This window comes from Chiloscyllium plagiosum, chromosome 33 (genome assembly GCF_004010195.1).
Source record: "Chiloscyllium plagiosum isolate BGI_BamShark_2017 chromosome 33, ASM401019v2, whole genome shotgun sequence".
Lineage (NCBI taxonomy): Eukaryota > Metazoa > Chordata > Chondrichthyes > Orectolobiformes > Hemiscylliidae > Chiloscyllium > Chiloscyllium plagiosum.
In genome coordinates, this window is record NC_057742.1 from 34,270,973 (window position 1) to 34,297,781 (window position 26,809).

At 40.6% G+C, this 26,809-nt stretch overlaps 1 protein-coding gene across 1 annotated transcript in view; it reads left to right on the top strand.

Annotated features, from left to right (window-relative positions):
* myo1d (myosin 1D) overlaps positions 1 to 26,809 on the top strand; it is a 525,665-nt gene that overhangs the window by 361,418 nt on the left and 137,438 nt on the right. Inside the window, exons 20-21 of the mRNA XM_043675298.1 lie at positions 11,670 to 11,783; positions 19,652 to 19,806. Coding sequence (XP_043531233.1) covers positions 11,670 to 11,783; positions 19,652 to 19,806 — 269 coding nt within the window. The remainder of the gene's footprint in view (positions 1 to 11,669; positions 11,784 to 19,651; positions 19,807 to 26,809) is intronic.

A 26,809-nucleotide genomic window follows, 5' to 3' on the forward strand; every position in this document is an offset into this window, starting at 1 on the left:
TTAAACACCAAGCGTTCATACTTGAGAAGGAGCAGGAAAAAATTATGCTGCCTGTGTGTGTTTGAAATATAGTAGTGATTGGGCACGAGGGAAATGCAAGGCAGAATAAGATGGTTTTAGACTGCATGTGTCTATATGTATGGAGCGTGATAAATAGGGTTGGTGAATTGCAGACACAAGTAGCCGCATTGGGTAATGCTGTACTGGCAGACTGGACACTTAGTATTCCCAGCTTCAATATATTCATGATCAATAAGGAAAGGAGAAATGCAAGGGGTGTGATCAAAGATGTTGTTACAGCACGAGGTTAGAATTCAGTAACAATAAAGGCAATACGGATCACTAAATGGAAAGAAAAAATATTGTTTGCAAATTGTCAAATGATCCAAGGACGATAGAATTGTGATCATGGAAGAGTTCAATTATTCTAATATAAACTATAAAAGTAACAATGTAAAACACCAGAGAAAGGGGGGAATTACTGCAAACAGACTTGCTTAGTCAGCTATTTTCAGATGAGCAAGGGGGAAAGCAAAATCACTGCTGTAACTAGTTCTGGGAATTAAGTGGAACAGGTTGAATATGTTTCATTGAGACAACATCGTGATCACTGATTCCCACATGCTATCAGGTTTAATGCAAAATGGGGAAAAATCCAAGGTAAAAGTGCTAAGTTGGAGAACTAATTTCACCGAGTTGGAAAAGGATCTAGACCGATTGGAATCACAAATTGGCAGCCAATTAAAGAATCAAGCAGCCATAGAGTCCTACAGCACTGCGACAGGCCCTTTGGCCCAAACTGGTCCATGCTGATCAAAATGTCCATCCACGCTAACCCCATTTCCCTGCACTTGGCCCATATCCTTCTAAACCTCTCATTTCCATGTATTTGTCCAAATGCGTTTTAACTGTTGTTAATGTACCCACATCAACCACTTCTCATTCCATAAGGATACCACCCTCTGAGTAAAAAATAAAAAGTTGCCCCTCAGGTTCCTTTTCATTCTTGCCCTCTAACCTTAAACTGTTGCACTCTAGTCCTGGATTCCCCAACCCTGGGGAAAAAAAGACTGAGTGCATTCAACTTATCCATGCTTGTCATGATCTTATACACTTCTAAAAGATCCCCCTTCAGTCTCCTGAACTTGTCTAATCTCTCCCTATAACTCAGACCGTTGAGTCCTGGCAACACCCTTGTAAATCTCTTCTACAATCTTTCCAGTTTAATAACATCCTTCATATAACAAGGTTAAAAATCACAACACCAGGTTACAATCCAACAGCACTTAGAACCACCTGATGAAGGAGCAGCACTCAGAAAGCAAGTGCTTCCAAATAAACCTGTTAGACTATAACGTGGTTATGTCTGATTTTTAACTTTGTACACCCCAGTCCAACACTGGCATCTCCACATCATTCCTATAGCAAGGTGACCAAAACTGAACACAATACTCCAAGTACAGCCTCACCAACATCCTGCACTACTGCAACATAACTTCCCAGCTTCTATACTCAATGCCCTGACTGATGAAGGCCAGTGTGCCAAAAGCCGCCTTCACTGTCCTGTCTACCTGGGACTCCACTTTCAGAGAACGCTGCACCTGAACTCCAAGGTCCCTCTGTTCCACTGCACTCCTTCAGGCCTTACCATTCACCATGAAACTCCTACCTTGATTTGAATTTCCAAAATGCAAGACCTCACTCCTAAATATATTAAACTCCAATTGTCATTTCTCGGCCCACTTCCCCAGCTGGTCAAAGTCCTGCTGCAATTTCTGATCACCTTCCTCACTGTCCACGATACTTCCTATTTTAGTGCCATCTGCAAACTTACTAATCATACCTTGTACATTCTCATCCAAGTCATTACATTCTCATCCAAGTCCATTACAAACAGTAATAGACCCAGCACTGACTCCTGAAGCACTCCACTAGATTCAGGTCTCCAGGCCAACAAGCATCCTTCTACTATTACCCACTGCTTCCTAGCATCAAGCCAATTGTGTATCCAATTTGCCAGCTTGCCCTAGAATCCATGTGATCGAACCTTCCAGAGCAGTCTCCCATTTGGTTCCTTATCAAAGGCTTTACTGAAATTCATTTAGACTACGTCTACTGCCCTACCCTTGTCAAACTGCTTCAGAGTTGTTGGAACTGCACCCATCCGGGCAAGTGGGGAGTATTCCATCCCACTCCTGGCTTGTGCCTTGTAGATGGCGGATAGACTAAAGGGTATCACGAGGTGAGTTTTTTGCCACAGTATCCCTAGTCTCTGACCTGCTCTTGTAGCCACTGTGTTTATGCAGTGAATCCAGTTGAGTTTCTGGTCAATGGAAACCCCAAGGATGCTGATTGTGGGGGATTCAGTGATGGTAATGCCATTGATTAGATTAGATTCCCTACAGTGTGAAAACAGGCCCTTCAGCCCAACTAGTCCACACTGAAGAGTAACCCACCCAGACCCATTCCCCCTAATTAATGCACCTAATGCTTTGGGCAATTTAGCAATTCACCTAACCTGCACATCTTTGGACTGTGGGAGGAAACTGGAGCACCTGGAGGAAACCCGTGCAGACACTGGGAGAATGTGCAAACTCAACGCAGACAGTCGCCGAGGCTGTCAAGGGGTGGTGGTTAGTGTCTCTTGTTGGTGATGGTCATTGTGTGGCATTTTTGTGGCATGAATGTTACTTGCCACTTGTTGGCCCAAGCCTGGATATTGTCCAGATCTTGTATCTGAGGAGTCGTGAATGGTGCAGAACACTGTGCAATCATCAACGAACATCACCACTTATGACAGAGGAAAGGTCATTGATGAAGCAGCTGAAGATTGTTTTGCCCAGGACACTAGTCTGAGGGACTCCTGCAGAGATGTCCTGGAGCTGAGATGACAGACCCTCCACAACCTAATCTATCTTTCTTTGTGCCAGGTATGATTCTAACTAGCGGAGTGTTTGCCCCCGATACACATTGATTCAAGTTTTGTCAGGGCTCCTTAGTGATATATGTGGTCAAATGCAGCCTTGATGTCAAGGGCTATCACGCTCACCTCACCTCAGGAACTCAGTTCTTTTGTCCATGTTTGAACCAAGGCTGTAATGAGATCAGGAGCTGAGTGATCCTGGTGAAACCTAAACTGGGCGTCGCTGAGCAGGTGTTGCTTGATAGCACAGTTGATGACCCCTTCCAACACTTTTGCTGATAATGGAGAGGAGACTGGGAAGTAATTAGCCGGTTGGATTTGTCCTGCTTTTTGTGTACAGGACATACCTGGGCAATTTTTCACATTGTCGGGTAGATGCCAGTGTTGTGATGCCACTGGAGGATTATAAATGATTATATCTCTGTTCAACAAATGTGTTACCTAAAGACCGGTCAGCCTGATACTAGTGTTGGGAATGCCTCAAAGGCAATCATTTTAAAGAAGATGAATTGCAAATTTTTTTTAAAAATCAATTTAAAAATGAAAGCTAGTACATTCTTATTAAAAGCTAATTGTGTTTGAATGGCTTGATTGAGTTCTTTGACGTAATGGAGCAAATTGATTAGGGTAACAGAGTTAATAGTATATACATGAAATTTGAAAAAGGGATTAATAAAATGACATATTCTAGAAATGTTCAAAATTTCGTGCCCAAAGGATTAAGGAAACAGTGACATTTTTGATACAAACTTGGCTAAAGACGAGAGAACTGAAAGTAGCAATGATAAACAATTTTCATTCTGGAGGTAAGAACAAATTTTGTTCCTCAAAGCTCGGTGCTAGGACCACTGTTGCTTTTGGATAGCTATTAATAACCTAGACTCAGGAATATTGAGCAAACTTTTGGTTTGCTTGGGACACAAAACATGAAAATACTATCGGTAATGAGGAAGGTATAGAAGGAAATAGACTGGGAAATGTGCAGATGCACAGCACGCATGCTTCATCTGGAAAAGCATGAAGTGATTTGCTAAGAAGAATGAAGAAAGACAATATGAATTAAATGATACAATTTTAAAGGAAGTACAGGGACAAAGCCAACAGAGGTACAAATGTACAAAAGTCTGAAAGTGCCAGGGCAAGTTGAAAAGGCTGTTTAAAAAGAATATGATGTCCTTGTTTTGCTAGGTACAGGCATAGAGTTCAAAAACAAGGATGTTGCTGCGACTCTATCAAACTGTGATAGAGCTTCTGGATAATTCTCAGGCAAAAGTGAGGACTTGCAGATGCTGGAGATTAGAGTCGAGAGTGTGATGCTGGAAAAGCACAGCAAGTCGGGCAGCATCCGAGGAGCAGGAGAGTTGATGTTTTGGGCAAAAGCTCTTAAGGGAAGGTAAAGTTAGCAGATATATAAGTGATTTAGATGTGAACATAGGAGGTATGATTAATAGGTTTGCAGATTACATGAAAATTGGAGGTGTAATGGACAGTGAAGAAGGTTACCTCAGAGTACAATGAGATCTTGATAAATGGGCCAATGGGCTGATGAGTGGCAGATGGAGTCTAATTTAGATAAATGTGAGGTGCTGCATTTTGGAAAGGCAAATCAGGGCAGGACTGATACACTTAATGGTAAGGTCCTAGGGAATGTTGCTGAACAAAGAGACCCTGGAGTGCAGGTTCATAGCTCCTTGAAAGTAGAGTCGCAGGTAGATAGGATAGTGAAGAAGGCATTTGGTATGCTTGCCTTTATTTGGTCAGTGCATTGGGTATAGAAGTTGGGAAGTTATATTGTGGTTGTACAGGACATTGGTTAGGCTATTATTGGAATATTATGTGCAGTTATGGTCTCCCTCCGATTGGAAGGATGTTGTGAAACTTGAAAGGGGTTAGAAATTATTTACAAGGATGTTGCCAGGGTTGGAGGATTTGAGCTACAGGAAGAGTCTAGATTAGAGTAGAGTGGTGCTGGAAAAGCACAGCAGGTCAGGCAGCATCCGAGGAGCAGGAAAACTGACATTTCGGGTAGGTGCCCTTCATCAGGAATGGAGAGAGGCTGAATAGCCTGGGGCTGTTTTCCCTGGAGTGTCAGAGACTATGGGGTGATCTTATAGAGGTTTATAAAATCATGAGGGACACGGATAGGGTAAATAGGTCTTTTCCCCAGGGTGGGAGGGAACTAGAGGGCATAGGTGTAAATTGAGAGGGGAAAGACTTAAAAGGGACGTAAAGGGCAACTTTTTCACACTGAGGGTAGTGCATGTATGGATTGAGCTGCCAGAGGAAGTGATGGAAGCTGGAACAATTATAACATTTAAAAGGCATCTGGATGGGTACATGAATAGGAAGAGTTTAGAGGGATATGTACCAAGTCCTAGCAAATGGGAAAAGATTTATTGAGGATATCTGTTCAGCATGGAAATCTTGGATTGAAAGGTCTGTTTCAGTGCTGTATATCTCTGTGATTCTATCTCTATAAATGCAATATTGCAGTCAAGGAAAAGCTAGAGAATTAAAGATGAGACACCTTTGACCAAATAGCCTCATTTTGTGTTGTAAATTTCCTGTTTCTAGAAACCACTGCTGGTCTGCTTAGATTAGGAAACTTAAGGGGAGATTTGATAGAAGTGCTGAAAACGTGAAGGTTTTTGGTGCAATTATTTGGGGAAAAGTTCTTTCCAGTCAAAGATGGGCTGGTAACCAGACTACACAGGTTATAGCAGGTTGGCTGAAAAAATACCATGAAAGGAAACAAAATAAGCAACAAATTTGTTATCATCTGGAATGCACAGTGAAAAAGGTAATAGAAGCAGATTCTGCATTATTTTCAAAATTGAACAGGATAAAATCTCAGTAAAATTTTCTAGGATTATTGGGAAAGAACAGGGAGTGGGGCTAATAGGACGACATCTCAAGAACTGGTATTCCAATGATAATGGCCACCATTCACTATTGTTCTGTGATTCTATGAATTGAACCCGGGTCTCTGGCGCTGCGAGGCAGCAGTGCTAACCACTGTGCCACCGTGCCGACTAAGTTTGCGGATGCCACCTGCATTGGTGGCATAGTGGACAATGAAGAAGGTTATCTAAGATTACAAAGAGACATTGATCAATTGGGTCAACGGGCTAAAGAGTGGCAGATGGAGTTTAATACATTTTGGTAAAACAAACAACAGCAAGACTTCTACAATTTAAAGTAGTGTCTTGGGTAATGTTGTAGAATAGAGAGGTCTCAAGGTTCACAAACACAATTCCTTGAAGTTTGTATCACATATAGAAATGGTGGTTAAGAAGGCATGCCTTCATTGCTCAGACCTTTCAGTGTAGGGGTTGGGACATCCTGTTGAGATTGTACAGGATATCGGTGAGGTCTCTTCTGGATACTTTCAGTTCTAGCCTCTCTTTATAAGAAGGATATTATTAAGCCAGAGAGGGTTCAGAAGAGATTTACCAGGATGTTGCTGGCGATGAAGGGTTTGAGTTATGAGGATAGGCTGGGACTTGTTTCACTGGAACGTAGGAGGTTGAAAGGTGACCTTACAGAGGTTTATAAAATAATGAGGGGGATTTCAAGATTAAGGGTCATATTTTTAAGATGAGAAGAGCAAGATTTTAAAAAGACATGAGGGGGAATTTACTTTTACACAGAGTGGTTTATGTATGGAATGAACTTCCAGAGGAAGTGGTGCATGTGGGTACAGTTAAATATTTAAAAGGCATTTGGAGTGATATTGGCCAGAGGCAGGCAGGTAGGGCTAGTTCAGTTTGGGATTATGGTCAGCATGGACTGGTTGGACTGAAGGGTCTGTTTCCGTGCTGTATGACTCCATAATACAGAGGTGAGAGTGTGTGGTTTCTGATGCTGCCTTTCTTCTAATGTTATTTAACTCTTCAATTACTTTGAAACATATAGCCTTCATCCAAAAGTTATTGAGGTCCCGTCACACAATCTTATTAAGGGAGAAGGAAAGATTAAAATCAAATAGTCTCATTGTTAAAAGCTGTTTTTGTGATTTTTTTTCTCCAAAATCACATCAGTTTTAGATGATGTGGAATAGAGCGTTATTTGCTATATTAAGTTTCTTCTGAACAGTAATCCACAGTGCATTTTCTCCACCATTACCAGACACTTAGATTGTCCAGAATGGTTAACCGAAGACTTGGTCTTCATGTTCAAATAACATGAAGTTCATGATGGCATTGTAAGTCATTATGAAGGAAGAGCTGTAACTGCATTGCAAGCACAGTTCTCGTGTGAGAGATATATTCTATGTTCTTATTAAATATTAATGACTTTTCAAATTAAGGTTAGTGTTATCTTGTCAGCCTCAAAGGATTTAACTTTTTTCACAGTACAGTACAACCTCGATAATCCGAACATTGATTATCTGAATTTCAGATTATCCGAACAAGATCTCAAGGTCTCGAAGCCTGGGTAAACTGTGTTATCCAAACATTCAATTATCCAAACAAAATACTCCTCGCCTGTGTCATTCAGATAATTGAGCTTTTCCTGTATAACAGAGATTGATTTCTCCCTTAAAACATTTTTTGAGCACCTTTTCTAACCTTGGAATGTTGTGAAGTGTTTTGCAATAGATCAGTTATCTTTCACTAGTAGTCACATTGCCAATGTCAAAAAGTTGATTACGCATTACAAGTTCCCATTAACAGCAATGTGATAATGCTCAGATAAGCTGCTTCATGAATGATAGTTAATGGAAAAACATTGACCGATACAGCAGGGAGAACTTCCCAGCTCCTCGAGACCACAGACATAGTTAGGTTTATCATCTCTTTGAAAAGACAGCCCCTCGGTTGATGCACTACTCCCTCAGGGCTGCACTGGAGTATCAGCCTAGACTGTGCCTGAACTTTCTGGAGTGAAATTTGATCCCACTTCTCCAACAGAGGCAAGAATGCTACCCATTGAAAAGATGTCAGTTCCCAGTAAACATAATACCAAGCGCAGAAGGACTACATGAAGCAAGATGTATGATATTAGCTCGCCATTTTGGATCAAATTTCAAAGTAATTCAGTAAAGTAATTATTACTTTGTCTTGGGTCCATGTTTATTTGACCTAAATGAATTCTTTGTGAGTTACTGCAAAGAGTTTTTGACTTAATTCTACTTTAGTTAATATTTGCATTTTAAATACTTAGAAGTTATACTTAATCATTACATCCACCAATCTGCATTTCCTTTTCCATTTAATATATTTTATCTCAGCCATTTCCTAATAAAAGCTGGACTCATTAAGACTCTTGCCTCTGAATCACCTGATTGTGCGTTCAAGCCTCCTTTCAGAGCCTTGAGCACAAAATCTAGGCTGGTGCTATGCACGGGTTTTAAGTGCTGCCTTTCAAACGAGATGTTAAACCATGCCACCATATTGGCACTCTCTTTGGGACAAAAAGCAAATGAACTCTCCTAATATTTAATCTTCAACCAAACTGATGAAAACAGATTAACTAGTTGTTGATTTCATTACAAAATAAAAACAGAAAGAACTGCAGATGTTTTACATCAGAAGCAAAAACAGAAATTGCTGGAAAAACTCAGCAAACCTGGCAGCATCCATGGAGAGAAATCAGAATTAACATTTCTGGTTGAGCGACCCTTCTCAGAACTGATTCATTACTTTTTAAATGAATGAATGATTTATTGTCACCTATACTTTGACGATACAGTGTAAAAGTATTTTGTCGACATAATCTAGCACCATTTCGAGTTACAAATAAGGATAGAAAGAACTTACTTTAATAAGAGTTAAACTTCTGTTCAAATTGGTGTCCTAAGTCTGGCTCAGGGCTTCTACAAGGTATGCTACTACTCGAGGAGTCCCTCTCCAAGAGCAGTAACGACACCGGTGATGCAGCAAGAGACCCCGACTCTGCGGCTGCCGCCATCTCACCAGCACTGCCGAGAATCCAGGCTCCAGGTCTACTACCACCACCAGGAGTCCAGGATCCTGTGTTAGGAGCAAAATAAAGCAAGTTATGGGGAGGTTATGAAGTATCACAAGTAATGCTTTTCCAGCAAGTGTCAGGTAGATTTGAACCTGCTTTTTCAAGGGTTGTAACATGTACTAGAAACTGGTTGGAAGCAAGAACAGGAAAACAGAACAACTTCTCTCCCATCAGAAAGTTAATGCGACCTAGGGCACTCAGAAATAACACCATACCGGGTTGTAGCACAAATGTCTGAGGAGCGATACCTGATGATCATAGAATCAGTGTGGAAACAGGCCAGTCAGCTCATCGAGTCCACATCCATCTTCCGGAGAGCATCCCAGCAGACCCATCCCCTATGCTATCCCAGTCACCTTGCATTTCTCAAAGTTAATTCATCCAACCTACACACCTGGACAGTATAGACAACTTAGCATGGCCAATCAACCTAACCTGCACATCTTTGGACTATGGGAGGAAACTGGAGCACCTGAAAGCAAACACTGGGCGAATGTGCAAACTCTGCACAGACGCCTGAGGCTGGAATCGTACCTGCATTCTTGGCACTGAGGTAGCATTGTTTTGAATTTTAATCCATAAACAGATTTAAAATACAATCTTTCTTTAAGCTGTCAGACATTGGATATTGCTGTGAATCAGTCTTCCAGTGTCACAATGGTGAGTGCACTTTATTAACAGTGATGCAGTTTAAGACATTTAAAAGACTTGAAAGAGGCTTATATATGCAAGATTCAGTATTCTTTAATATTGTACTGTATTGTTGCAATTCTCTGTTGAATCCATAGTGAATAAATGTGGTAATTGAGGAATACTGATTATCCTGTCACTTTGGCAACTGCATCTGCCAAAAGTATAACCCCAAAGTGTATCATAACTTTGGACTTTCAGAATGCATATTGGCGTGCCTTGATTTTCAACTGTGGTTAGTCGATAAACTGATTGTGCCAATCCACTTTCATCTTATAGACGTTGTCTTAACTTTCCCAAAACTCACTGTGCCAATGCACCTACATGAGTAGTGGTGATGGTATATGACATGCAATGCCCATACTATATACAGGGCAGGATTATTTTGTGTTTCACTCTTGTTGGCTGGGTTATTATAACAAGACCACAATCAAAGACATCAAAGACATCTAAATACTGTATCATCATTGTAGTTGAGAAATTTCTTTGAAGCTATAAAATATTGCTCTCAGAAAATGATGAGCATTTGCATTTAAACTTTTCTTTCTACACAGCTGCTAGGCTTTGAAGGCACATTCTTGTAATTGAAAAAGAGTTTGGAGTTTACTTGCTGTTTTCCTGGAGGCGGATGTCCTGACACAAATCTGGTTGATGTGAAAGTTATATTTTGTAGGCTTGTGATTGTGTATCATCCCAAAGGCAAAATTGCTGTACATTCAATCAGTTTTTCATCAACTACACAGATGTACCCTGTGTTATCAGCTGCCAATTACATCATGCTCTATAATATTGAACCCACTGAGTATGCCAACAATCTGTAAGGCAATCCTAGTTACAGGACTCCATTCAATTGGATAGCATGATAAACTGAAGTCTCCATCTACACATGCAATAGGAACCCACACAAAATCTATTTGACAAAGAGTATTAAAGAGGTAGATAAAAGTATGATCCAGGAATTTTATGGCTTATTAGCCACTTCAATATCAGGATGTAACTTTTATTTTCTTAATTCTCATTAATTTTGCTGGGGTGGCACACTATTGAATTTTGAGGAGATTGTAGTGGAGTCTAATCCTGTCCTCGTTGACCTCTCTGTATAGCATTGAACATTGTCTTTTGGATGAATCAAGCTGTCTGTCTTCCAGGATGAACCAGAAAGATCTCATGGTACCATTAAAAAAAGAGCTAGAGAGTTAGCCAATATCTAACTCAAGACAAAACCTAAAACAAACTTATTGGTCATGAATCTAATTTCTATTTGTGGGAGTTTGCTGTAAAGTTTTACGTAACACTTTGAGACTTCCAACGGTGAATTTAAACACATGAAAAATCAGGTGCTTTTTCTATGAATGATTAAAAAGCAGTACTCACTTTTAAGAATATTTTACAATATCCAGAAGCTGTGAAAGATACAAATCTTGCCTGTCTGCCTTGTCAATAAATAAGGAGTAAGAAGCATGAACTACTGTATGTCTGTTCCAATTTCCCACTTATTTGCTATGTAAAATCAGCCCAACTGTTCAGAAACCAGAGATTTTGCTGATGTGTGTGGATTAACATAACTGGCATATGAGGAGCTCTGGTTGTATAATTCAGGCTGATGCTGGATCTGAAATTAGTGACTATCTTGCATTGGTGATGTCAGATCAATGCCATAATATTTAATTAGTAACAGGAAGAGCCCCATTTTGCTGGTCAGTTATACCAGGGTGCAAAAGATCTGTACGTGTGGTGAAACTATCATTCAGAGTGCAATCTGCCAAGCATCCTTATAATGATTAAAGGTGCCCTTCAGGGCAGTAAGTGTTCAAACTGAGCAATGTTTGTAAGTTCTTCTTCCCAAGAGATAGGGCAATAATTTGAGGAACCTTGTGGAGGTCATATCACATGATGAGAAAACAATCTGGGTTACCACCATTCCTCCTGAACCTGAAGGAAGATTAAAGCCCCAGAAAATTTGGTCAAAATCTGAATTGTTGATTTTATAAGGCTTGGTGGGGATAATTCCCATACCCTTCTAAGAGCTCTGCCTTGGATTTGTATTAATGTTTATTGTACACTTGTCTTTATCTCACTATAGATAAATCGATTCAATAAATCTGAGGACCGTGCCATTTTCATCACTGACCGGCATCTATACAAGTTGGATCCACTGAAGCAGTATCAAGTGATGAAGACTATTCCTTTGTATAATGTAGGTCACACTCTAGTGAAGTCTATGTAAAATGTCTCTATATAACAGCAATTTCTTTTGTCTGTCTGCCTTCTTTGTTTTGCCCCACTCCCATATTGTGTTTTGATATCTGCTTGATAAGACAAACCAGGGACCAGCTGTGATGGTTCTGCTAGAGTCACTATGTAGCTGGCCACCATCGGACTCCAGTGCATTCTCACTCGACTTGGCTATTGCATTTTCTTCAAGCTTGTGCAAGGAAGCAGCTGCAACATGCTCAAACCCCCACGTTCAGATCCTCCCCCACCTGATGGCCCGATAATTTATCATTGCCATTTGGGAAATTGCTGGCACAGATCTGCATCCGGCCTTTTTGAGGTGCAATGAACTGTAACACAAATACCTACAACCATGTATTTGATCAGCCTGCTAGGGCCAGTTCCCCTAAAACATGAAAGCTTAACTATGCAGCAAAGATTAACCAAATATTTTTTAATCAGGTGACTAAAAATAAGTCCTCTACGAGTAAGCCAGTGCGGCAAAACAGTGAAATTCTGATATGAAGCATCTCTCCTTCAGCATTGGATCAAGCATCATGTTCACACATGACTGTGCAATGAAACTCTTCAGCCTCAATACCATAACAGGCATTTTTCTCCGAATAATCTTTGACTCATCTTCTGTCTTTAAAAGCAACCTGATGAATATATCCTGAATGTTAATCATTCTAAAGCCAGCAAAGTAAACAGATTTTCTTTCAAGAAAGAGATGTGCAAAACATATCTGTTTGAATTAATTTGTTAATGGTATTTAATTTTTATTGAGAAGAAGATGCATTATTAATATTTAATCAATTTCTCAAATTCAATCCAATTTATTGCATTGGTTTATTGGTTAGTTTCATTTTCATCTATGAAAAAGGGTTTTATTTGTCAACTTTCTGTGTGTCTTGTCCTGCTTAGAGAGGGCGTGTTTAACACTTCAAGATGAAATCTTTTGCAGCAGTTTCACCCAGATGATCCTCGATAAATTCATCTTACTGTCAGAATAGTTCAGTATCAGCATTTCCGTGGTAACCCAGTTTCCATAGAGATCTCCTTGGAGACTGCATCAGCTGATGTCTCGCTGTGAGATGGTACAGAGACATAGTGAACATAAAATAATCACACTGCTTGACTTGCAAACCTCAACGTGTCTCTCTAAATTAAAGGATAGTTGCAATAATCACTGTGGGGAAGGTCAAAGCACATTACCAGTACCAAAGTTAGCATCAATTATGCCGGGAATTAAAAGTTAACTGTTTGAGGATCTCCGTAGCATTCACCAAACTGCTATTTTTTGGCTTGACTGAATAATCTGATGAATTCAACTATTGTTTATTAGTCTTCAATCTACCTTATGACACTTCAGAAAAGCTTTGCAGTAAGAAGCTTATGATATTGAAAGCTGTTGAAGAAGTGGGAAGGGTTAAAGTATTTGCTTTCCAGCTGTCTGTAGCTTTGCAGTATAAGTGTTTGGTGTTCAGGATGAGCAGTGGAATACTAATTGCTTCCTGAATATTGGCGATGTATACTAACAGGCATTAAAGAGTGACAGCTTGAAATGGGGTGACTGAATTGTGCCTATACTGCATTGTCCCATTTCAATTTATCTTTCTCTTGAACTTGAGATGCTTGCAGTTACAGCTGAAACCAGTTTAATAGACAAATTAAAATGACATCACTTTTCCCTTTATATATATCTGGCAAATGTCCATATTACTTCTGTTCTGTACAAAGCTGCTGTTGAATTTCTAGGAGAGAGAAAAAAAAAAGAGGCTGGGTGTTTGGGGGAAGAGGGAATGTGATTGAGACTGCTGATGTTACGTATTGATTTAAAATAAAAGCTTTTACAGTGGAGATGCTTCGGAGGTCAGATGCCAAGATTTAAACCAATGTATTTCAGTGAGCTGAAACCTCATTTTTAAAAAATTATTATTTGTGTTAGTGGTAAAGAAAAATTAAATAATGGGTTGGCCATCTTATTGCCTTTCATCAGACCATTGGGTCCTTCATGACGATATCAGCTCTTTGAGAAATCATTATCCTAAACCCCTGCTGCTTGCCCTTAGCCGAGCCACTGTCACTGATTCTCAGTGCAAATCTGACCCAGGTGTCAATCACTCCCCCAGTCTGGCTTGGTGCACAGTATTCATTATTCCTTGTGTAGCTCCATGCTCATAACATCATAAAAATTAAGAACAGGAGTAATCTATTCAACCTCCCTCAAGCCTGCTCTGTCATTCATCAAAGTCCTGGCTGAACAAGTTGCGGCCTTAAGTCCAGTTTCCTGCTGAGACTCCAAAGCCCTTTACTGTTTAATAGATCAAAAATCTGGCTAATTCAGCCATGAATATATTTAGTGGCCCAGTTTCTACTGCTCTCTGGGGAAGAGAATATCAGCTTTATCACTTCTATAACTGCATCTCACCTTGTTTTGATCATTTTTATTTTTAGATTCCCCCAAGGAGGGAAACACCTTCTCAGCAATCATCCAATCAAGCTTGTCAAAATCTTATTGGTTTGAACAAGCTCACCTCTCATTCTCCTAAACTTCAATGAGTAGAAGCCTCAAATAATTGAGTCCTCAGAGGACAACATTCAAGAAAGCTGAAGACATAGTTCTTGCAAATAAAGGGATCCAAGGGATATGAGTTGAAAGCAGGAACAGGGTACTGGGTTGGATGGTCAACCATGGTCATATTGAATGGTAGAACAGGTTCAAAGGGCTGAATGGCCTAGTCCTACTCACAAATTTCATATTTAGAGTCATAAAGATGTACAGTATGGAAACAGACCCTTTGATTCAACTCGTCCATGCCATCCAGCTATCCTAGATAAATCTCCTCCCATTTGCCAACATTTCTCTCTAACCCTTTCCTATTTGTGTACCCTTCTAGATGCCTTTTAAATATAGTAATTGCACTAGCCTCCTCCACTTCCTCTGGCAGCTCATTCCATACACACACTACCCTCAGCATGAAAAGGTTGTACTTTAGGTCCCTTTTAAATATTTCCCCCCTCACTTTAAATCTATGCCCTCTAGTTTTTGACTCCCCTATCCTGGGGAAATGACCTTGTCGATTTACCCTACCCATGTCCCTCATGATTTAATAAACCTCTATAAGGTCACCCATCAGCCTCCAACGCTCCAGGGAAAACAGTCCCAGACTATTCAGCCTCTCCCTGTAGCTCAAACCCTCCAACACTGGCAACGTCCTTGTAAATCTTTTCTGAACCCTTTCAAGTGCCACAGCATTCCTTCCTATAGGAGGGAGATTAGAATTGCACACAGTATTCCAAACATTGCCTAACCAATGTCCTATGCAGCCTCTATATAACCTCCCAACTCCTATATTCAATGCACTGACAAATAAAGGTAAGCATACCAAACACATGTTAACCCTTTCATTCCGAGGAGCAACCCAATAAACTTTCTCTCAGCTGCTTTCAGTTACAGCGCAAATGCTGTGAGACTTCATGTCAAAAGATCTCTAGATACAAAAAAAATGTTTCCATGAGCTAGATTGCGGAGATTAGAAATGTGATGAAAGTTCCTGAGCTATCCCACCACTGTTTGGTCAGCCCATCCCTTGTGCTAGGGCAAAATGGTTATGCTTTGATTGTTCCATGTTTTGTGAAATTTGTGAATCAGTCACAGAGCACAGTGTATGAACAGTAGTGTCTGGCATTGCTAATTGTCACCTTATTGCAATGTTCCAGTTGCAATAAAACAACGCATAGAAAACTCACACTATGCAAAGTATCAGGATTTGTAGATGCCAGTGTTGGACTGGGGTGTACAAAGCTAAAAATCACACAACACCAAGTTATAGTCCATCAGGTTTATATGGAAATGCTGGCTTTCAGAGTGTTGCTCCTTCATCAAATGGTTGTGAAGAATAAGATTGTAAGACACAGAATTTATAGCAGAAGTTTACAGTATGATGGAACTGAAATTATACAATTAAGAAAACCTGGATTGTTTATTAAGTCATCATCTTTTAGAATGACCATGTTGGTTTCAGTTCTTTCATATGGAAATTGCTAAACTTTTTTTTAAAAGTTACATTCTCAAGTGAACTTTAACAATTGGTGTCATGTCAGCCCAGAAAATGTATTGAAAGTGTTAACTCCCTGTGTGAGGCTGTCTGTGCCACAATGGTCAGACTGATTCTAATCCAAAAAAATGGATCTACAGAATCTATGGATTCATGCAGTTTTTGAGCAAAGTAAAATGTAATTCTGCAAGTACAAATTCACCCCACATGTAGGGGTGTGTGTATGTGAGAGCATGTAGGGTGTGTGTGTGTGTGTCTGTCTCTGTCTGTCTGTCTGTCTGGGGCAGTTTGAGTTTCTGTGAGAAGGTGTGAGTATATGTGTGAGTGTGTGTATAAAGGGCTTTAGGCCTGTGAGAGGATATGTGTGAGTGTATGAGAGAGGGTCTGCGTGTGTGTGTGTGTGAGAGAGAGAGAGAATAGTGCAATGGGATCACTTGTAGTGTGACATGAACCCAAGGCCCAGTTGAGACCATCCCCATTGGTACCGAACTTGGCTATCAGCCTCTGCTCAGCCACTTTGCATTGTTGCCTGTCCCGAAGTCCATCTTGGAGGACGGTCACCCGAAGCTCCGAGGTCGAATGTCCTGGACCACTGAAGTGTTCCCCGAACTGGGAGGGAACACTCCTATATGTTGTTTGTTCTGCGGTGTCCATTCATCTGTTTCCGTTGCCGTAGCCTCTGTTTGGTCTCACCAATGTACCATGCCTCAGGGCATCCTTACCTGCAGCTTGCCAGTGGGGTCCAAGTTGACTCCTTAGTTGACTAAACAGCAGATAAAGGAGAAGCCATCATCATTCAGAATGAATGACCTTCTCAGGAGACAGACATGAGCTGCGACCGACAGGGTACCCTTTCTTGTCCAGCATTTCCCAGGAGCCGAAAGACTCCACCATGTTCTTCGCAGCCTGCAACACATTATCAATGAGGATGTGCACCTCGCCAAGACCTTCCCCACACCTCCACTTCTCACCTTTAAACAGTCACCAAACCTCAAATAGATCATTATTTGTAGTAAACTGTCCAGTTTTCAGGACAATACCATACAACCAAGTCACGGTAGACGCTGCAAGACATGTCAGAATGTCAACACAGATACCACCATTATATGTGGGGACATCTCCCACCACACATGTGGCAGGTATTCATGCGACTCAGCCAACATTGTCTATCTTGTATGCTGCAGGCAAGGATGGCCTGAGGCATGGTACATTGGCAAGACCAAACAGAGGCCATGGCAACAGATGAATGGACACCACAGAACGATCAACAGACAGGAGTGTTCCCTCCCAGTCGGGGAACACTTCAGCCGTCCGGGACATTAGACCTCAGACCTTCGGGTTACCGTCCTCCAAGACAGACTTCAGGATAGGCAATAACGAAAAGTGGCCGAGCAGAGGCTGATAGCCAAGTTCGGTACCAATGGGGATGGTCTCAACTGGGACCTTGAGTTCACGTCACACTACAGGTGATCCCATTGCAATCTACACACACAGTCAGATGGACGCAAACAAACAAACACACACACAGACTCTCCTACACACGTGCGCACACAATCCTACAGACACATACTCACACACACTCTTTCTCATACACTCACACATTCCCTCCCCCACACAGACACACACTCACACAGACTCTTTCTCATATGCTCACACATTCCTTCCCCCACACACCCTCTCACAGACTTCAACCCCTTTACACTCTCACTCACACACATAAACAAACCCTCTCACAGACACTCATATCACCCCCCCAACATGCGTGTGTGTGCGTGCACGCGCACACACATTTGTAGGATGAATATGTACTTGCAGAATTACATTTTACTTTGCTGAAAAACTGCATGAATCCATGTAAGGTTCTGTAAATCCGTTTTTTAGATTAGAATCAGTCTGATCATTGTGACACAGACAGCCTCACAGAGAGCTAACACCTTCTATACATTATTTGTGGGCGGCACGGTGGCACAGTAGTTAGCACTGCTGCCTCACAGCGCCAGAGACCTGGGTTCAATTCCCGCCTCAGGCGACTGACTGTGTGGAGTTTGCACATTCTCCCAGTGTCTGCGTGGGTTTCCTCCGGTGCTCCGGTTTCCTCCCACAGTCCAAAGATGTGCAGGTTAGGTGAATTGGCCATGCTAAATTGTCTGTAGTGTTAGGTAAGGGGTAAATGTAGGGGTATGGGTGGGTTGTGCTTCGGCGGGGCAGTGTGGACTTGTTGGGCCGAAGGGCTTGTTTCCACACTGTAAGTAATCTAATCTAAAAATTATCTAGGCCGACATGATGCCAGTTGTTAAAGTTCACTTGAGAATGTAGCCTTTTAAAAAAAGTTTAGCTATTTCCATATGAAAGAACTGAAACCGACATGGTCATTCTAAAAGATGAGAGACTTAACAAACAATCCAGGTCTTTAATATATAATTTCAGTTCCATCACACTGTAAACTTCTGCTATAAATTCTGTCTTACAATCTTATTCTCCACAACCATCGGTTGAAGGTGCAGCACTCCGAAAGCTCGTGCTTCCAAATAAACCTGTTGGACTATAACCTGGTGTTGTGTGATTTTTTTTTACACTGTAAAATAGGGCTATCACTTTTTTTTGCTAACGCTGTCTCTCTGCAAAAGCAACCCAGCCAGTCCTGCCCCTAAGCTCTTTTCCTGTAATCCTGAAATTGTTTTGTCTTCATAAAATTATTCAATTCCTTTTTGAAAACCATGATTGAACCTACCACCACCATGTTCTCTAAGACAGTGCATTCCCAGTCACGCTGCTTGAAAATTGTCTTTACCTGTGACCCCAGTTCGGAGGAACGGTCACTCAACCAGAAACGGTAGTCCCAATTTCACTCCATAGATGCTGCCAGACCTGCTGAGCTTTTCCAGTAATTTATTTATTGTTAAACTCATGACCCCAATGCTTTTTTTTTGTCAGTCATCCTGAGATTGTGTTCCCTCATTGTTGATTCTTCCACCTATGGGAACAATTTTTTTTCTGCCCAAACCCCTCATGACTTTTATCAACTGCTTATCAGAGTTTCCTTCTCTAAGAAGAACAATCTGTAATCTATCTCCAAGATCCCACTATAGCTGGTAATAGATTTCAGCACAGTATCACAGGTGAAAGTATCCAGGCATGTCATTAGACCATGCTAACAGTAAACCTATGACTTTAGATATTTCCTATTTAGTTGTTTTCTGTATCTCTGTGTCGGAAGTTTGTTTTCTCTGAGTATTGTGTGTTATTTACCCTTAGCTGCCCAGTCTCTTAGCTTATCTATTTTTTTGAGTCAGAGCAAACTGATAAATGCACACTGTGCTTTGGATATTTTCTCTGAACAGACCAGTAAGTTAGTGTCCTCTGATGAATCAGTAAGAATGGGTAGTGCTCTGCATAATAGGTCTGTGTGTTCAGATGAGGAGAGCTGGTTCATCTTGAACTTTGGCATGGAGATGACTATTTCAAAATGAAACCTGCATGATCTTTTTTATATGCTGCCTGTTGTATTTGGACATTTGATTCCTTTCAAAAAGGTGTGGTACTTGAAATTCAACCATGGTTGTGTCATGGTTTAGAGCTTTTTTAAGAGTTAAATCAACATAATATTCAGTGATATGATATGGGAATCTGGAGCTGTGTGGATAGGTAGCACAGATACAATGGGTCTAATCTCAGAGTATTACAATCATAGAAACTGACAATTTGTTCTGAAACAGTGCATATGATTCAGGATAGAAAGATAATGTCAATAAGTTAGATGACAGTATTGTATTTCTACCCCTGTCTGCAGGTTACTGGAGTGAGCGTGTCAACAGGAAAAGATCAGCTTGTTGTGTTCCACACCAAGGATAATAAAGACCTCATTGTGTGCCTTGATAAAATGCAGCCAGCCAATGAGAACCGCATCGGCGAGCTTGTGGGTGTTGTAGCCAATCACTTCAGAAGGTTAGAGGAATTGAAAATGTTCTATTTGCTTTGAACTGAGAAATTGCATACACTCATTGTGTGAGACTAAAGTAGTTAATCAATATATCTAATTTCTCCTTCCAAGCCCTGCAAGGCCCAACATAATTATCAAGGTTTCCAATTCTTCCACACCTAAAACATCCAGCATGACTGACAAGATTCCAGCTGTCTGTGAAAAAGTGTACTAATACATGCTACCCAAACTCTGTCCCACTGAGAGCCCATTTTGAGGCTTGAAAATTATTTTGACCCTTTGATGAATGGTCAGAGGGGTCAGAGTGCCGATGGATGGGGGTTGAAGGTGATGGTGGAGGTGGTCAGACTGAAGAAACCAAGATGAAGGATGGTAACCTCAGAATGCACAACCGCAAACGTTCAACTCGCACTTTGGTAAATGCTGTTCTAATGTGAACATACAACTGTATGAATTAGTAGCAGAAATAGTCCACTCATCCCCCTGAGCCTGCTCCACCATTCAATAAGATCACAGCTGACATGATTGCTCCCAATTCCCTTGTAACACGGAAATGATGTACACCCTTTCAGATCAAGAATCTTTCTACTTGTGTTTTAAAGACAGTCAAGCACTGTGTTTTCACCACCCCTTGAGGAAGAGAACCCACAAACTTTCTCCTCCTGTCTGTCTTAAACTACTGATTTTTAAACAGACATTTTTGAATCTGGATACTCCTGTAAGTGGAAACATCCTTTCCAGTGCATCCTGTGAAGACCCCTCAGCTTCTTATATGTTGGATGACTAAGAGATGACTTTATTCTAAACTCCAATGGATACAAGCCAGAGTAGAACCATAGAATCCCTGCAGTGTGGAAACAGGCCATTTGGCCCAACAAGTCCAGACCAACCCTCCAAAGAGTATCGCACCCAGACCCATTCCCCTATCCTATTACTATACATTTCCCCTGACTAATGTACCTAACCTACACATCCCAGAACACATTGGACAATTTAGCATGGCCAGTTCACCTATCCTGCACATCTTTGGTCAGTGGGAGGAAACCGGAGCACCTGGAGGAAACCCACACAGACACGGGGCGAATGTGCAAACTCCACAGAGATAGTCACCTAAGGCTGGAATCAAACCTGGGTCACTGGCACTGAGGGGCAGCAGTGCAAACCACTGGGCCAACATGCCACCCACTTGTCTTAACATTCCTCATTCCAGTCTCCGTCCAATAAGTCTTTGAACGAATTCCACTGTACTGCACCCGGGTTTGATTCCAATCTTGGGTGACTGTCTGTGTGGAGATTGCACATTCTCCCCATGCCTGTGTGGGTTTCCTCCGGGTGCTCCGATTTCCTCCCACAATCCAAAGATGTGCAGATCAAGTGAATTAGCCATGCTAAATTGCCCATAATGTTAGGTGCATTAGTCAGGGGTAAATGTAGGGGAATTGGTCTGGGTGGGTTACTCTTCAGAGGATTATTGTAGACTTGTTGGGCTGAAGGGCCTGTTTCCACACTAGGAATCTAATCTTAAAAAAAGTTACTTAAAAAGAGACTACTGCTGTACACAATACTCAACGATCTCACCAAAGCCCTGTGTAAGTGAAGTATAAGCATCCTACTTTTGTATTCAATTCCTCACACAATAAGCAATAACATTTTATTAGCTCTCATAATTACTTGCTATATCTGTTTATTAGACTTTTACGATTCATGCTTTGGATCCAGATATGTTGCGCCAGTTTTTAAAGTTGTGCTTGTTTCAACTAGGTGGATTTCCTGTTAATTCTTAATTGTTACTTCTAAACCAGTCCTTTAATATTAAGATAATGATGGGGATTGTATAGGTTCTTCATGATACTTGTGTTTCTTATTTATTATGAGTTGAATCTGGCCCAGATAATTAATCAAAACATTTATGTCAGATGTGTGTGCGTATTCAGTTACAAACAGGTGAAGGAACAACAAACTTAATGGATAAACTTACTTTCTTCCTCAGTAGTTATGATTTGGTTAATCAGTGCATCTCTCGGATGGAAGCTCCCCTCAGATATTGCTGCAATGTCTGCCTGCCGTGCATAATACAAGGTCTTACGTTTTCAGTTCTCAGAAAGTAGTCCAGTCAAAAAAAAATCATTTAACAGGGAGTCAATTTTTCCATGTCTTTAATATAGAATTCTAAGTATTCCATCAACACAGAAAGTAGTTGTAAAGTTGGTGTGTCAAAGCAGTGAATGTTATTGTCATTTGTATCAGGTCATGTTCAAATTAAACAACTAAGGCTGGTAGCAAATGCATTCATTATTTTATATTTGCAAGCCAAGACTTAGATATTGGTGGCACTCCAAGCAGCTGTGTAACCTGCTTAATTCCACAGCAAGCTAAGAACTTCAGTCATTTCAGCTAAGAAGGTAGACTGCTTAAATTATCATGCTAAATTGTCCATAGTGTCCAGGGATGTGCAGGCTAACCGGATTAGCCATGGCAAATGCAGGTTGATAGAGATAGAGTAGGGAGATGAGTCTGGATAGAATGCTCTTTAGGAGGTTGGTGTGGATTTGCTGGACTGAATGACCTCCTTCCACACTGTAGGGATTCTATCCACTTATACCATGCTACTTATGTTTATTTAGTATCTTTAACATTGTAAGACATGTTGCGAACAAATGACTGAAATGTTGAGAGGCAAACAGATCTTGCAAGGAATCATGGTCATAATGTTATTTAATACATTGTATTGTATAACACGTTTGTAAACAGAATTGGGATTATTTTGTGTCATGATTATTGTGCCACTAACAATGAGAGAGTTCACAAGTACAAGACTTATTAAGATTGAAGGCAACATATTTGATAGACTATAGAAGCTGCAGTTTTGTAATGAAAATCCAACCAATTCACTTCAGGGAAGAAAACTCCCACCTGCCCGCTCCACAGAGGACCCTGTATACCTAGAAGCTGTTAAACAGTCACAACAAAATCAAGACAATAGTCCATGAGTTATTTGCAGAATTTCTGGACTCTGACCTGCTGTTGTAGCTACAGTATTTATGACCTCCAGGATGTTGATGGTCGGGAATTCAGTGATGGGGATGTAATTGGGCATCTAGGGAAGATGATTAGATTCTCTCTTGCTGAAAGTAGTCTTTCCCTGCCACTTGTGCACCTCAAATTTCCAGCAGGTGGTGAAGCTCACCACAGAAGGACTGCAGAGTTGCTTACATAGGAGTTAATAATGTCAAAGCAACCTTTCAGGGTTAGAGGCCACGGTTTTATGGTATCAAATATTTGTTTTTCTAACATTTGAAGTTCTAACCTAAGAAAACTAAACCAATGGAGACCTGGTAATTGGGAGAGAATGTAAACCCCTCTGCTAATTTAAACTCGACACATAGAGAAGTTCACCTTGTGCCGTAATCTGTTAAATTTTGAAAGGCAAAGAAATATCCCAGATTTCACTATTTAAAATAAAAATTAACAATTTTATTCTTTATATCCAACAGACAACATTGGACACTATTTACAACTCCTTTTTCTTAAACCTATCTTTTAACTCCCACTCTACAATACTGGTCCGATTAAAACCCCGATTAAGATTTACAATAAAAAATTACATTTCAAAACCAGTCAGCTTTGTCAATTCTCCTTTGTAGATTTTTCTCGATCAGCTTCGATCTTCTGTTGCACAAATTTCTTGTGGACAGGTACCTTTCAGAGAGCTATTCACTTAGCAGTCACTATTGTTGGTTTCCTTGGCAGTTCTCCCTCTAATTGTTCAAAATGTCTGGTTTTATGTCATAAAATATCAATCATTTCATTGGTTCGATGTCATCAAAACACTAAATTCAAATTCAATTGGGTTTTGGTATCTGGGGCATAGTTTGAATTTGTTTTTGTTCCATGGCAACACAACTCCAGCTATTTGCTTCAACCAAGTGTAAATTGTTCCGTACACTCTGTGCTTTCAGTCAGTCCTTGCTAGCTTCCCCTCTTTCTTAATGGTACAGTACACACTTACACCTCCACAACAAATGCAATCCTAAAAGTTCCAAAATGCAAAAAATGTGAAGTGTCTTGAAAAATTAGTGGCCATTTAGCATAGTTCTTCTGTGTGACCTGAGTATCCTTTGACAAGCAATGACCAGATATTCATGAAGGAAACCAGAAATGAGACTTTAGAAAGTTTGCAAACCCGCCATCATTAAGGAGGCCCCCACCCACCATTGCTTTAAGGAATATTTGGGTTCAGGGAGGCATTGATCACATCTCCAGAGGCAAACCCCAGGTGGCAAAGGAGTCATGGGTGATGTGGCTGGCTGAGCTCCGAGAATGACTAATCCACTGAACATAACAGGCAGTTTTGGCACCTCTACAGAAAGAAGTGCAAGTTTTGTTTGATTGACATCTTCATTGACCTGTGATAAGTTATTCTTTCATCATGGTTTTTCAATGCTGATGTGTTTATTTACATAAAATGAATAGATCTGTACTGGATAACAGCCTTTTGGAATGGTGAATAGTTGATAGCTTTAAGATGGGATAAAAGGGGTGCAGTGTATTTCAATGCAAATGTTGAGTGACTGTTTACTTTGGCTGACTTCAGGACAAGAGTCACCCAGTAGTTCTGTGGAACACACCTGACCCCATCAAAATTGTAAGGTTGCATTTGAAATGGCCAGCCCGACGATGAAGGTGCAAGGTGGGATTGCTAGATATAGGTGAAAACCCAAACTCCTCTCCCTTGTCAGACAAAATAACCAGAAATGGGAATGCAGGTGTCAACTTGGGCCATATAAATTGGGCCAAAATCTCAGATTGCGATGTAGCTGAACCTTTTAAATTGAAGTTACAAGGTTTATTTTGTTAACCAAATGACTCAACCCATACTCTGAAAGTAAGATGGTTTAGAAACATGATGTAATTACAAATAAAGCTTCTTAATGGCAGGACCGCTGTGGCAAACAAAACACTTCCCTCATCTTTTCATTGCTAACTAGAAGGCTGCAGGTAACTTACATGTACTGATTGGATGTAATACATGGTCAGTGTATGTCTCTTGATGTGTTTGTACTACGTAATTATGACTACAAATCCATACTTATACCCAATTGTAGTGTGTGTCAATAAGAGAAAGCTGTAGATGCCTAGTCAATCAGTTAGTTGTATGTCATGTGCTTTGGAAAATTCTATTCAGTCATCACAAAGGGTCAAAGTATTGGCTTACCTATGGCAAAAGGAATCCCTTAATGCATTTGTTTAAACTACCTGCATCTGCTAATCCATTAGTGGATTTGCTTCATTGCTATCCTAATGCTGTGTTTACTTTCATACGGGATTGTCAATGTCAGCTCTGACAGCAGCAGCCCTGCCATCCAATTGAAAGGCATTAGTGCTGCCCCAGGGAAAACTGGAGGCCTACAGAATAAACCAGTATCCACAGGTGAACCTGCATGGCTGCTAATAGGTGTATGAAACCTGCCACTGACATTGAGGTAGCCAATTTTGTAGCCATTGGATGGATAATGTGCTCAGTCCACCTGTTCACTATAGAGAAGCAGGATTTCCACTGCATGGACATTGAGTAAGCTCAGGGATTCAAATTAAATTTCTGATAGCAACTTAATAATCTGTGTAACAGTATACAATCTTGGGCATGTAGCATTTTGATCTCTGTGTTCATTTCAATTGCTTAATGCCTTGGCTACCTCAAAGATTGCCCCATAATATTTACGTAGGCATTATTTTGGCATGGGATCCTGAAACAATATTACACAGCAACATCTTAAGGCTGGTCTGTAGTGCAAGCGCAACATCAAAGAAATAAATTTCATGCACTCAAGTTGGAATCAAGATGTATTGTTCCTATAAATCTGTTTTCGTTGAAAATGGTCATTTGCCTACCATGCCTACTCTGGCTGAGAGACTAATCTAATTGTTCTAATATTTCCTTGCCCTTTTCCCATAGCCACACAAATTATGCACACATTTTCCCAATATCCTTTTGAAAGTTGGTATTGAAATTGCTTCCACCCCCATCTCCAGAAGCACATTCCAGATTATAACAACTTGCTGTATTAAGGAAAAACTTCTCATTTGCTTCTCATTGCCAATTGCTTTAAATCTTTGACCTCTGGTTACCCCCTGCCACTGGAAGTTGTTTCTTTATTTACCCTATGAGCACTTCTATTCAATGTTTGCTTAACCTTCTCTATTCTAAAGACAGCAACACACTTTCTGCAATTTTTCCAACAACTGAGGTTTCTTATTCTGTGCTATTCCAGTCAATATCTGCTGTCACCTCTCTGAAGGTCCTAACAACCTTTCTGGAGTTTGGTACTCAGAACTGCAGTCCCAGTACTCCATCAACTGCCTAAGCAGTGATCTATAACTTCCTTGCTTTTGTACACAGTGCCTGCCTATAAACTAAGGGTGTCTCAAGATATTTTTTAAAAATTCTCTTGTCATTTCAAATATTTTTGTATCTCCATGCCTAGTGTCTATATTCTTGCATATCCTTCAAAATTGTATTACTTAGTTCACATTCTTATTCTTACCAAGATGGTTCACTTTGTACTTCTCTGCATCAAATTTCACATGCCATAAATCTGACCATCTCACCAGTCCATGTGCTTCTGCAATCTGTTACTGTCCTCCTCACCATTTGCTGTTTTTCTGAATTTTGTGATATGTACAAACTTTGAAATATACCTGTAGACCCAAATTCAGATTACTAATATTTTTTAATAAAATGATGACTCCTGCATTTCCCTCCAGTGTGATAAACAACCTTTCACTATTATTCTGCTTTCTGTCCCCACCCCCCCACCCCCAAATTTCAAAGCCACAGGCTGGACATCACATCTTCCAACTAAGTATGTTTTGAGTTGGTGGAGGGGTGGGGGGGGGAAGCGGAGTGACTCATTCCTACCCTTTCACTGAGCTCACCCCCCAAAATATAAAGCATACGGGAGTGGACACCAAAATTGGCAGCCTACCTGTAATATGACAGTATTTAAG